This window comes from Orycteropus afer, unplaced genomic scaffold (genome assembly GCF_000298275.1).
Source record: "Orycteropus afer afer isolate SDZICR_OR568_19922 unplaced genomic scaffold, OryAfe1.0 scaffold00415, whole genome shotgun sequence".
Classification (NCBI taxonomy): domain Eukaryota; kingdom Metazoa; phylum Chordata; class Mammalia; order Tubulidentata; family Orycteropodidae; genus Orycteropus; species Orycteropus afer.
Genome location: NW_006922002.1, coordinates 498,373 through 511,595, shown reverse-complemented (window position 1 = coordinate 511,595; position 13,223 = coordinate 498,373). Strand labels below are relative to the sequence as shown.

Sequence of the window (13,223 nt, the reverse complement as noted above, 5' to 3'; positions counted from 1 at the left end):
TGTTGTTGTTTTTTAGTTGTATTTTCAAAATTGTGTTTACATTGATTTGAATAAACATGGTGGCAAATGGTAGCTCAGTTTTTGTATACAATGGAAAGTTATGTAAAGGTCTTTTAATGATAAAGTCATTATTCTAATTTGGTAATTAATTTTTTATTAAAAATTAGGTAGATTAAAAATAAGGAAGTTGATTTTTCTGTTTGAAATACAAGTTAGTATCAAAGAAGCATTTACTACATTTTTAAAGTAATTGTTGTTATTGTTAGGTGCTGTTGATTTGGTTCCAGCTCATAGTGATCTTATTTACAATACAGCGGAGCACTGCCCAGTGTGTGCCATCCTCACAAACGTCGCTATGCTTGAGCCCATGGTTGGAACCGCTGTGTCCATCTCCTTGAGGGTCTTCCCCTTTTTCACTGAACCTATACTTCACCAAGTGTGATGTCCTTCTTCAAGGACTGATCCCTCCTAATTACATGTCCAAAGTACATGAAATAAAGTCTCAACTTGAGACTTTCTAAGAAGCATTCTGGCTGTATTTATTCCAAGACAGACTTGTTCATACTTTGGCAGTACGTAGTATATTCAGTCTTTTCATCCAAACCATAAATCAAACATATTAGTTCTTCAGTCTTCCTTATTCATTGTCCAACTTTTGCATGCCCAGGAAGTGATTGAAAAATGCAATGGGTTAGGTCAGGTAACACCTTAGTCCACAAAGTGACATCTTTGTTTTTTACACTTTATAGAGGTCTTTTGCATCAGATTTAGCCAATGCAGTATGTCATTTTGTTGACTACTTCTTGCATGGGTGTTGATTATGGATCCAAGTAAAATTAAATCCTTGACAACTTCAGTCTTTTCTCCTCTTATCATGATATTGCTTATTGGTCTACTTGTGAGGATTTTTGTTTCCTTTATGTTGAGGTATAATCCATCTTGAAGGCTATAGCCTTTGATCTTTATCAGTAAGTATTTCAGTTCCACTTCACTTTCATTAAGCAAGCAAGGTTGTGTCATCTGCATACAGGTGGTTAATGAGTCTTCCTCCAATCCTAGTGCCACATTCTTCTTCATGTAGTCCATCTTCTCAGATTATTTGCTCAGCATACAGATTAAATAAATATGGTGAAAGGATACAACCCTGACACACACCCTTCCTGATTTTAAATCATGCAGTGTCTCCTTGTTCTGTTCTAATGACAGTCTCTTGGTCTATGTACAGATTACTCATGAGCACAAATAAGTGTTCTTTACAATGTTACGCATGTTGCATAATTTGTTATGAGCCACACAGTCCAGTGCCTTTGCATAGTTAATGAAACACAAGTAAACATCTTTCTGATATTCTCTGCTTTCAGCCAAGATCCATCTGACATCAGCAGTGATATCCCTTGCTCCACGTCCTCTTCTGAATCTGGCTTGAATTTCTGGTGATTTCTTGTTGATATACTGCTGCATTTGCATTTTAATTATCTTCAGCAACATTTTACATGCATGCAGTGTTAATAATATTGTTCAATAATTTCCACATTCTGTTGGATCATCTTCCTTTGGAATAGGCACAAATATGGATCTCTTTCAGTTGATTAGCCAGGTAGCTGTCTTTGAAATTTTTTGCCATAGATGAGTGAGCACTTCAGGGTTGTATCCATTTGTTGAAACATCTCAGGTGGTAAGCTTTCAATTTCTGGAGGCTTGTTTTTTGTCAGTGCCTTCAGTGCAGCTTGGATTTCTGCCTTCAGTACCATTAGTTCTTGATCATGTACTGCATCCTGAAATGGTTGAACATTGACCAGTTCTTTTTACTACAGTGCATCTGTATATTCATTCTTTTAATGCTGCTTACATTGCTCAGTATTTTGCCTGTAAAATCCTTCAGTGTTGCAACTTTAAGGCCTGAATTTTTCCTTTTGTTCTTTGAGCTTCAGAAGTGCTTTGGGTATTCTTCCCTTTGGTTTTCTAATTCGAGGTTTTGCATATTTCATCATAATACTTTACTTTGTCTTCCTGAGCTGCCCTGTTGTTGTTGTTATGTGCTGTTGAGTCAGACCTGACTCATAGCAACCCCTCCTTGGGTTTCCGAGGCAGTATCACTACAGAAGTAGATTGCCCCATCTTCCTTCCGAGGAGTGGCTGGTGGGTTTGAACCACCAGCCTTCTAGTTAGCAGTCAAGTGCCTTAGGCACTACGCTACCACAGCTCCGTATGAATCTTTATTCAGTTCTTTTACTTCCTCATTCCTTCCATTTGCTTTAGTTACTGTTTAGAGCAAGTTTCAGAGTCTCTTCTGATACTCATTTTGGTCTTTTATTCTTGTCTTCTGATGACCTTTTACTTTTTTCATTTATGATGTCATCGCACAACTCACCTAGTCTTCAGTTATTAGTGTTCAGTGTGTCAGACCTCTCTTGAGATGATCTCTAAATTCAGGTGGGATATACTCAAGATTGTACTTTGGCTTTTATAGATTTGTTTTAATTTTCTTCAGCTTCAACTTGAATTTGCTTATGAGCAAGTTGTCTGTTTTGCAGTTGGCCCCTGGCCTTGTTCTCACAGATGATATTGAACTTCTCCATTGTCTCTTAACACAGATGTAGTTGATTTTATTTCTGTGTGTTCCATCTGGCAAGGTCACATTTATAGTTCACATTTACATTGTTGAAAGTTGGTTATTTCCAATGAATAGGTTGTTGGCCTTGCAAAATTCTGTCATACAATCTCTGGCATTGTTTTTGTCACCAAGACCATGTTTTCTAACTATTGAACCTTCTTTATTTCCAACTTTTGCATTCTAATCACCAGTAATTATCATTGCGTCTTCATTGCATGTTTGACCAATTTCAGACTGTAAAAGTTGGTAAAAAATATTCAATTTATTCATCTTTGGCATTAGTGTCTGGTGCATAAATTTGAATAAAATAGTCATTGTTAAGGTTGTGCGTCAACTTGGCTGGGCTTGGTTTTGAGTGGCTGGGTAGCTGGATGTAATTATTCCCCATGATGAGATAGTAATCACCTCCATGGTGGAATCTGCTGTGAGCAGCTAAGTAGAAGCCTTTGAGTTGTGACCTAATTCCAGTATATAAGGAAAGGCTTTGAGAAAGGTCTCTACGTTTTTTTGCACACTTCTATCCTGCATTTGGCTGAGCCTTTATCCAGTCGCCTGCCATGTTGTCTGCTGATTTTGGGATTGTCCCTGGACTTGAACCAGTGGCCTGCTGTGTGCCTATTGATCTTGGGATTGTGCCATTTTGTTTGTAACCTTGGGTTCATCTACCTCACCAGCCAGCAGCTGCATGAGTTATGGGAAGCCTCCAGCTCCAGTGGATCTGGAATAAGGCAGAGCTGTAGCCCAAGGCTGAGGCCCCTAGGTCTGGCACTCTGAGCCTCCTAAATTGTATTGTTTTAGATTGAGGATCTTTTAGCCCAGAACTTTGAAAACATTGCTTTGTTATCGTCTAGTCACTGTTGCTAATTCATGGTCTTTTAGAGGTATTCTATGAGTCTCTTTTTTAAAAATGATTCATTTTGTTTTGAACCCTTTCACTCTGAAGACACATTACTGGAAAATTGTTTTTCAATTATTTCTTAGTTAATTTCTTCCTTGTTGGTTTCTCTTCCTAATGCTTCTGTTAGTTAGATGTTAGATTTGCTTAATTGATCACCCATATCGTTTTTATCTTTTTTGCTCGCATTTTCCATTTTTGTTTTTATATTTGACTTTTTGCATTATTTCCTCAACTCTATCTTTTCACCCACTTACTTTTAATTTATAAGAGCCCTTAAAATAATATTCGCACAAGGAGATAGCTTGGGGCAGGAATGCATAGGAAAGAAGGACACAGGGAAGAGGTAACTACAGGGAGGAAGTGGGAAGAGAGCCATTACATTTTGGAGATTGCAGTCAGTATCATGAAACGAAATGTATATGAACTACTGTATGGAAAAATAAATTTGCTCTGTAAACTTTGACCCAAATCACAATAAAAATTTTTAAAAAATAGCCCTTATGACATTTTCGTTTTTTCATAGCATCCTGTTGTAATTCTAATTTTGTGGATGCAGTAACATCTTACCCTTTTATTAGCATTTAATAGGGCAGCATGATAGAAGAAACACAGTTGCATGTAGTCTTATCTTGTATAGATTAAGTTTAATAGAATTTGTCATCCTGTTTTAAGGATTTTCAATGGCGATAAAGAGAGCCTTGTTTCTGCTTACTTAAAAGACCACAATATACAAGTAATAGTGAGATTGCTTTGTGGTTCATGAATGTTCTTTGTTCAGTCTTAAACTTCACATTTGGCTTATTATATCTGTATTTCCCACTTTGCTCAACCACCAGTAGTCGTAGGTTCAACTGGATAGTCAAATTGAATAAATCATATCTGGCACTGGCTTCGTTTAAAACTTTGAGACTATGTAATTATCTTTCTCCTCATCAGACTTTTAACCACTAGTTTTAGCATCCATTTGATGACTGTTGCCTAAATCTAAACACTTATATTTATCTAGCAGGTTTTTTTTTTCCTCTCTTCCATAGATCAGCAGTCACTTTAAGTTTGACCTAACTGGGAAACTATTTGCTGTGGTTTACCATTCTCAACTACCAACCCAGTAACTCAAAAGTTCATTAGACTGTTTGTATACCATCTGTAGCTCACTAATTCATCATGACTCTTAGTTATTGTTATTTATAAAATGTAGGGAACCAAAATACTGTTTTCTTTCTCTAGGTGTTTGCTACAGTCTGGAGGCAAGATCTTTCCTCAGTATGTGGTGATGTTGGGGTTACTTGTGGAATCACAGATATTAGTAGAAGAGACTGCTGTTCAAGGAACAGAATGTACTCTTGGAGTAAATATAGCACCTTTCATTAACCAGTTTCAGGTAAGTGTCTAGAAGAGAAGTTCAACTAGCTGACTGTAGTCCACAGTCTGCTTTCTTCTCTCTCTGTTTAGTTCTCTCTAGTCACTGTGTTGTTTACATGGATTAAGTTGGTAATCAGTTTCTTAGACCAAAGGAACTTAATAGTTAAAATCATGCTAGGGGTTAGAATAGCCAAAGGATTCATCATTTTTTGGGATATGAAGTAGAAGATAGAAGATCCCTTGTTTTTTGCTCTAACCTGGAAGGTTAGTTACCACTTACTGATAAGGGGAAAATAGGAAGATCGGTTTGTGTTATGTGTGTGGTGGAGGAGCGCTGGAGTTAAAAATTTAGCAGTCAGTAACATATGGAGGGTATATAGAAAGAGAAGGAGCTCTGGTAGCATAGTGGCTAAAGCACTTGACTGCTAACCAGAAGGCTGGCGGTTCAAACCCACCAGCCACTCCTCGGAAGGAAGGTTGGGCAATCCTACTTCCGTAGCGATACTGCCTCGGAAACCCAAGGAGGGGTCGCTATGAGTCAGGTTTGACTCGACGGCACATAACAACAACAACATAGAAAGAGAAAAGGGGCTGAGCATAAGCTTGAGAGAATTCACAAAATGAAGAGGTTGTGAATAGCAAGGAATCAACAAAGTTTACAGGAATAGCCTGTAGGCTAGGCTGAGAAATAAGAGAAATGGGGACAGACTAGAGCTGTATGGGGATTAGAGTGCAGGCTGTGTGTGAGAAGTGATGTGGGAATCCAGGGCTGTTTCTGTGACTTATGTAAGAAAGAATAAAGGGCTTATTAATATTAAGTCTTAGAGATATGGAATAAGCAGCTCTGGTGGCATACATAGTGAATAAGGCATTTGGCTGCTTACCAGGTCAACAGTTCAAACCCACCAGTCGCTGGTGGGCAGTCTGCTTCCATCAAGATTTACAGCCTTGGAAACCCAGTGGGGGTTGCTGTGAGTCAAAATTGACTCGATGGCAGTGAGTTGAGTTGAGAGATGGTGTTGAGGTCATTGTGTGAGTTTTTATGGATAGGGAAGGTTGGATGCCTTCAAGGATGCCCAGGGAGAGGATGATGTATCTTGTGTCCTGTTTCATGATGAAAATTGGTCTATAATATTTTACAGAGGAAAGAGAAGTTATTACTGGCAAGTTCCCATTGCTATTCAAATGGGTGGAAAACGTTACAGCAGTGGTTCTCAACTTTTTGACTATGTATTGGAAATAGTAGGAACTCTGGTAACATAGTGCCTAAGGCATTTGACTGCTAACCAGGAGGCTGGCGGTTCAAATCCCCAGCCACTCCTCGGAAGGAAGGTTGGGCAATCTATTCTGTAGTGATACCACCTTGAAACCCAAGGAGGGTTTGCTATGAATCAGGTCTGACTCGATGGCACATAACAATAACAACATTAGAGATACTTGGGGACTTTTAGAAATACTGATACTTGGATTGCAACACTAGATTGGTCTGAGGTGGGGCCTGAGCATTGGGCTTTTTAAAAGCTCCCCAAACGATTCTATTAGGGAATCAAGGCTGAGAACCATCTTCCTCTAGAAACACACTTGCTTTCTAAGGGAAATCCACTATGATGTTGTTTGGTTGAATTTGGCATCTTTTGTTAAAAAAATTAAATAATGTTGTTCTCTGCTTAGTTCATTTTATACATAAATAGTTTAAAATCTTTGGTATTAATTGGTTTAAGTAAAAATTTAATCTACTGTCATCCAAGTGAAGAATGGAAAATTATTTAACCTGCCTAAACCTTGGTGTTCATTCTTGGAATAATGAAAGTCCTTATGTCTTAAGGCTGATGTGGGAATTAAATGAGGTAATAGATATAAAAAGCTCTGTATAATACTGAGCCAAGTTATAAAGCAAGCATATTGTAAGTGCTTGAACAAGCTTAGAACAACTCTTACAGTGAAATATTTTAATTTTCCCTAGGTACCTATACGTGTATTTTTGGACCTGTCCTCATTGCCCTGCATTCCTTTAAGCAAGCCTGTGGAACTGTTAAGACTAGATTTAATGACTCCGTATTTGAACACCTCCAGCAGGGAAGTAAGGGTAAGGATAATATGCAAAATGATTACTCTTGTTATATTCAAAATAATTATCCTAAACTTGGTTAACACTTAATACAAGTTTTAGCCACTTTTATTTTTTTTTTTGAAGATGTGTGTTATTTCCTGAACAGTATAAAAAATAGGTTTGAGCCAAATAGCCTGATAAAATTTTTGTAGTTTTCATGGTTTCTTAATTTTCATAGGTACACATTTGTAAATCTGGACAAGTGACTGCCATTCCCTTTTGGTATCATATGTATCTTGATGAAGAGATTAGGTTGGATACATCAAGTGAAGCTTCCCATTGGAAACAAGCTGCGGTTGTTTTAGATAATCCCATTCAAGTTGAGATGGGAGAGGAACTTGTACTCAACGTCCAGCACCACAAAAGTAATGTCAGCATCACAGTAAAGCAGTGAATAGCACAGAAAAGCAGTTTAATGAAAAACTGTTTAGGTATATAGCAGCAAGTAGAAATTCTCATGGTCTAAATTAATGGAGTTGTAATTATAAAATGGGGTAAAAAATTTAATCATTTGTAATAGTCCACTGTTTTTTAAAATTGACATTAACAAAACTTAAAAGATCCTAAATTAAAGACCAGCTTTCTTCTAAAAATACTATTATAAGCTTATTTTTTTGGAAAAGGCTTTGTCATTATTTTTCAAATTAGGAAACCTTTTATTGCTTGATTTTACTGTAGAAGAAGTTCTCCTAAACACTTGTCTGTATACTTTATAAAGAAGGGATTTTATAGTATCATTCACACTGTCATGTATTAGTAAGTAAAGCAAAACTTTTTTTTAGGCATCTTGTTTTTTTTTTTTTTTTTCTCTTTCTCTTAAATCCAAATTTATAATTAGGGAAACATCCAAAGGTAGGCTTCCACTGAAGACCAAGGGATATGGTTACTTGTAAATTCCATGCTTTCTTCCTTTAAATATTCAGTATACTTTTGAGATACTTCCATTGGTTTTGTGTTGGGAAATGTGAACGTGAATAAGAATTTAAGCTATGAGCTAAATGTAATAAGAGAGTTAAAGGAGTTAGGGAAAAAGTAAATTTTCAGGAAGTAATTTTATGATGTATGTTGGCCAAGAAAATTAAAAGCTGAAAACAAAACAAAATTAAATTCAACAAAGAGTTAGTCTTTATTTATTGGATGTACTATACAAATATATAATAATTGGTCCAGTTCTTACAGATTTTAATAAGGAGATTGATAAGAAAGATGCTTACCATGCCTTGTGTATGCTGTGTGCTCTTTATAAATAAGCCACAAAGACAATAACATGTACCCTCCTCCGTATAGACTTTCTAATCCTTATAACCTCCAGTATTATATTACCTAGCTTTACTTTCAATAGGAATGTTTAGTTTATAATGAGTAGACAGAATAAAGATTTTGTACCTCAATTATTGTGTGTTTGTGTCTATGAATATATAAAGCAAAGGCATTGTGAGAAGCAACAGTTGGGCTTGCTATTTGTGACATAACTTCTGTGGTACTTAGTGCATTTTATTTTCATTATAAAATGTTAAAACATGATCTATAGCTTATAGTGATTAGAGACATAACCATCCCAACTAATAATTTTCTTCCCAATAGCACCTGCATGTCTTCTGGCAATAGTTTATAAAGAATTAAGAACAGGAACACTCAGCCAAGATTTACATTTGTTGCCATATTTAATAGCACCAAGTGAAAACAGACTACATTTCTATCACAGGTTTCATACTTATTCTTCTGGTCTTCTATTATATTCATTTTAAGGCTATGGGTAACCTATTTCTATTAGCAGTGTTGCAAATAGTATTTTTAGATACTTAAGTGTTGTAAGATGAGTAAGATTACCTCCTAGATATTTCTAATAAAATGTAAGATATGCTAAGTTTCATCATACCCACTCCTCACTTACCAATTTGGTTCGATTCCAAAGACCGGGTTGTAGGGTGAAAATCAGTGTTATGCAAAAACGGAGGACGACTACATCATTACATAACTGCCAACCACTGAGAATGTCAGTCAAGCTGACATTTTTATAATAAGCACCACAAGCCAGCATTACTCTTGCCTTGCACCTCAGTGTTCATTACTGCCAGATATACATCATTAATGTGCAATGTGAAATGTCAGATAACTAGATAAGTATTTAAGTGAAGAATGAAATCAAAACCAAACGCACTGCCATCGAGTAAATTCCAATTCATAGTGACCCTACAGAACAGAGTAGAACTGCCCCATAGAGTTTTCCAAGGTTGTAAGTCTTTATGGAAGCACGCATTGCATCTTTCTCCCATAGAGCAGCTGGTTGGTTTAAACCTTTAACAACTTTTTGGTTAGCAGCTGAATGCTTTAACCACTGCTCAGTGAGGAACAGGTGTGGTTATGTAACTTTTAAACTACCCTACCCACCTTTAACTTCTTTTATGCTGTGCCTCTTATCAAGGCATTTTGGTTAAAATATTAAGGGTTTATGTTTTGAAGAATGAGAGACATAAAAAGTTGCAGATAATAAATGATAAATTCTTATTTATTGAAAGACATCCAGTTGAGAAATAGAGAAATAATTGTTAGGTTATATGGCACATGATAAAGTTCCACTAATTCATGTTTCTGAATTATGCTTTCTCCTAATTCCAAAGCATTATATATTCATGCAGCAGTGGCAGAAAGCATTGAGGTTGTTTTTTTTTTTCCATGACCATCCTCTTGATAAGCAATCATCCTCTTGATAATGTAACATCAAGAACATTTAGTTGGAGTCATTTTCTACCATGTAAGTATGTAATATTCTATTGTTAAAAAATCAAGTCTATGTCTAGGGATTTAGACTGATAAAACATAATTATGTAAGTTCAATAGTTGTACCTGGCCTTCACCTATCTTCATGTTGAACTTTTCCATCATTTATGGCTTGTCCCAAGCACAAAATCCTGAGCAATGGGATACCAGGTAATGAAATAGCAATGTATTAGTGCAGTTTGCTTGTACACACTGCTCAAGAGGCCACAGATTTATCTGAAAGTTCTTTTTTCTCTCCTGTAGTGTCATTAAACATTTCATCAGGTATTTTAGCTGCAGTAGGTGTAGTCTGGGGGGTCACAGTGTGTCCAAACCCTTGGTAGTGACCCATGGGTGAAGATGGCATAGAAGAGGCAATGGAAATGGCATCTTGTGATGATGACGATAATAAGCTTGTATGTTCATTTTGATCTTGATCCTCAGGAAAAAATTTTTTCCTAGGGTGTCCCATGACGGTCCTTCCTTGAATAGAAAGTTATCCATGTTAGCCCAAAGTTTCTACCATTAAAAACTCATCATTCTTCAAATAAACTTTTCACCTTCCATCCCTAACCTGAAAGGCCTACAGTATGGTACTGCCTGAAACAAACTCCTTTCATCTTGTAAATTACCTTATTAAGAGAAATAAAATAATCTGCATGAATTAAATGGTTGATACTTACCAACATGTCTAACTTGTTCAGAAATATCATCTCTAATATCTGAAACATCCCACATGGCAAGGAAAGAATCAAAGCATGAACCTTCTTCTGCTTCTTGAACATACGGTTTATATGAGAAGGTGTAGTGATGAGCAATAGCAGCAAGGAACATCTCGATACAGATAATAAAGTCCTGCAACAACATTAGTTAGCCATCTTTGGGTCTGAACCTGGTTTTCTAGGTAAGGGAAAAGCTCTCCCTTCACCCCTTTTTGGGAGCTCTGGTGGTGTAGTCCCTAAGGCATTTGACTGTTAACTAGAAGGCTGGCGGTTCAAACCCTCTAGCCGCTCCTCAGAAGGAAGCCTGAGCAATTCTGCAGAAATACAGCCTCGGAAACCCAAGGAGGGGTTGCTATGAGTCAGAATCAACTCGACTGTTTTTTTTTTTTTTTTTTTAAACTTCTCAAAAGTATTTAAGTATCTATACCTTGTTTCTCAGATTTTTTTTTCCATTTTCTCAAATTTTTTCCCTAAGTATTTTTGACAGCTTCAAAAAAATACTACTAAAATCTAAATCTATCTGTACTGCTATCTCAGTGAAGTATTTCTTAGCAAAGGACAAATAATGCAGACACAACTGATTTTGCCCAAGGACTATGGAGAAATGCAAAAATATAAATATATTTAGGAATAGCAAAATCTAGATTCCTTTCCTGGCTCTCTACAGATTGTTATGGTTTCCTTTTTCCTCACCTATCAAGTAAGGATATTAGTAGCCAGGGCCTTCATGATGTCAGGTTTAGTGGAGATAATATGTTAAACTGCCAAAAAAAATTAGTAAAGTTCTATAGAGTTCAGAGAGAGCACTACTTACCTGGAGACCTGTAGCCACAGCTTCTACAGTCTGCCATTCCCATGTATGCTTTTCAGAAATAACACCAACTTTCACCAACAAAGCAATAACTACTGCTTGCCTATATGTTAGGAAAAGGTAAACGCCAAATCTATATCAAGCATAAAATAAGCAATTGTTTTAAAAATATATCATTTTAAAAAGTTAAACCTCAGTGCAACCTGTGGACCACCACCACTACCACCTTGCCATCATAGCATTTAGAAATTTGGCACATCCTTTCATGAGGAGACTTGGTATCTCGAGTAAATATATTTGCTTTGCCAGTTTATTCTTCCAGTAGTTTTATTAGGTGAATTCTGGTTATGTATTCTAAGAACATCTTCTTTTTTTTTTTTTTGCTTTGAAAGAATGCAGACTATGCAGTAATCAGATTATAAATTTTTCCTATGCATAGACAATACCTAACCCCTTGTACAACAGGCATTTAAAATGAAATAAAGGGCAGATACTCAAGTGTTGTTTACACATGTAGTAACTGACTATTCAGATTATTTTTTAAGGCAGTCATATTGCTAGTCTTACTCGAAGTACTTAATCTAGAGACAAACCAAGAAGGGGTACCTCTAACTCCATCATAAGGAGTCATACTGAAATGCTTCATGCCAATCTAGGGATCTGATTCCAGGTTCAATTTAAACAGTGAACAATGACATAGGAAGACAAGCTTCATAGTTCTATACACAAAAATTCACTTCATTGTTGCTCATAATGGGGAAAATTTTAGATACAACCTAAATGCCAATAAGGAGCTCTGGTGGTGTAGTGCCTAAGGCATTTGACTGCTAACCAGAAGGCTGGCAGTTCAACCTACCAGCCACTCCTTGGAAAGAAGATTGAGAGATCTATTTCCATAGAGATACCACCTTGGAAACCCAAGAAGGTGTCGCTATGAGTTGGTTCTGACTCAGTGGCAGCGAGTTTGTTTTTTTTATTTTGGTAGATGCCAATAGGAGATTGGTTACAAAGTTATAGCCACACAACAGAATCTAAGCAAACAAAAACTCTTCCCATAAATTACAGTCTTACTGAGGAAGAACTATTTCCATAATATATAGAACATATTACTGAGTTACATTTAAGTTTTACAGTATGAAACCATTTCTGTAGCGTTTTATATATGATGTGTGCACAGAAATGCTAATCACTCTTATTGGTGATGAAATTTCAAGAATTTTCTTTTTGTATTACTGCAGTTGAATATATTTGGCATATTTGTTTTTAGTGCCCCCACCTTTGTTAAATGAGGACCATGTATAGTTTTGCTTTCTATTTTTAAAAATATTTTTATTTATGAATAGAATCTATAAGGGCTAAAGGGCTAAAAAACCTTTTAAGGCAAGTAGACATTTTGAATCTCTGGGTGCAAACAGTTAATGTGTTTTGTTTGCTACTAACAAAAAGGTTGAGGTTGAATTCACCCAGAGGTACCTTAGAAAAAGACTGGCAATCTACTCCCAAAAAATCAGGCACTGAAAATCCCATGAAGCACAAGGGGTGTGATGTATGTGGGATCTACAAAAGTTAGAACTGATCAATAGCACCTTGCTTTTTTTAAAGACATTAGTAATTTTAAAAATCTTCCCTAATACAGTTGTTATTGCCCTTTAGAAAATGGAATATTTAAGAGAAATCAACACTTACCAAAAAGAAACAAAAACTACCAGCTTTACACACAGAAATTTGCCAACAGGTTGGATTGGACTCAGCTCTTCCTTTAGTACTTTGTAAAATAGCAGGAGACAGTACATGGCAAACTAGAAACAATTAAGATTAACATTTAAACTTCGTCAATAACATTAACTAAATATGGTAATGGAAATACATGGTACAGAATAATGTTCAGGCAAATTTTTCTAGGCTTTGTTATGCTATTTTTTAGATTAGCAATAAACTTGTGGTTG

General features: G+C 36.2%; 2 protein-coding genes across 2 annotated transcripts in view; one reads left to right on the top strand and one right to left on the bottom strand.

Annotated features, from left to right (window-relative positions):
- PRMT9 (protein arginine methyltransferase 9) overlaps positions 1-7,378 on the top strand; it is a 39,296-nt gene extending 31,918 nt beyond the window's left edge. Inside the window, exons 10-12 of the mRNA XM_007953805.2 lie at positions 4,740-4,893; positions 6,838-6,960; positions 7,163-7,378. Coding sequence (XP_007951996.1) covers positions 4,740-4,893; positions 6,838-6,960; positions 7,163-7,378 — 493 coding nt within the window. The remainder of the gene's footprint in view (positions 1-4,739; positions 4,894-6,837; positions 6,961-7,162) is intronic.
- Positions 7,379-9,961: 2,583 nt separating this feature from the next.
- The window catches only part of TMEM184C (transmembrane protein 184C), a 29,949-nt gene continuing 26,687 nt past the window's right edge, over positions 9,962-13,223 (bottom strand). The window contains exons 7-10 of the mRNA XM_007953803.1: positions 12,964-13,076; positions 11,281-11,380; positions 10,428-10,599; positions 9,962-10,227 (exon numbers count right to left, since the gene is read on the bottom strand). Coding sequence (XP_007951994.1) covers positions 9,962-10,227; positions 10,428-10,599; positions 11,281-11,380; positions 12,964-13,076 — 651 coding nt within the window. The remainder of the gene's footprint in view (positions 10,228-10,427; positions 10,600-11,280; positions 11,381-12,963; positions 13,077-13,223) is intronic.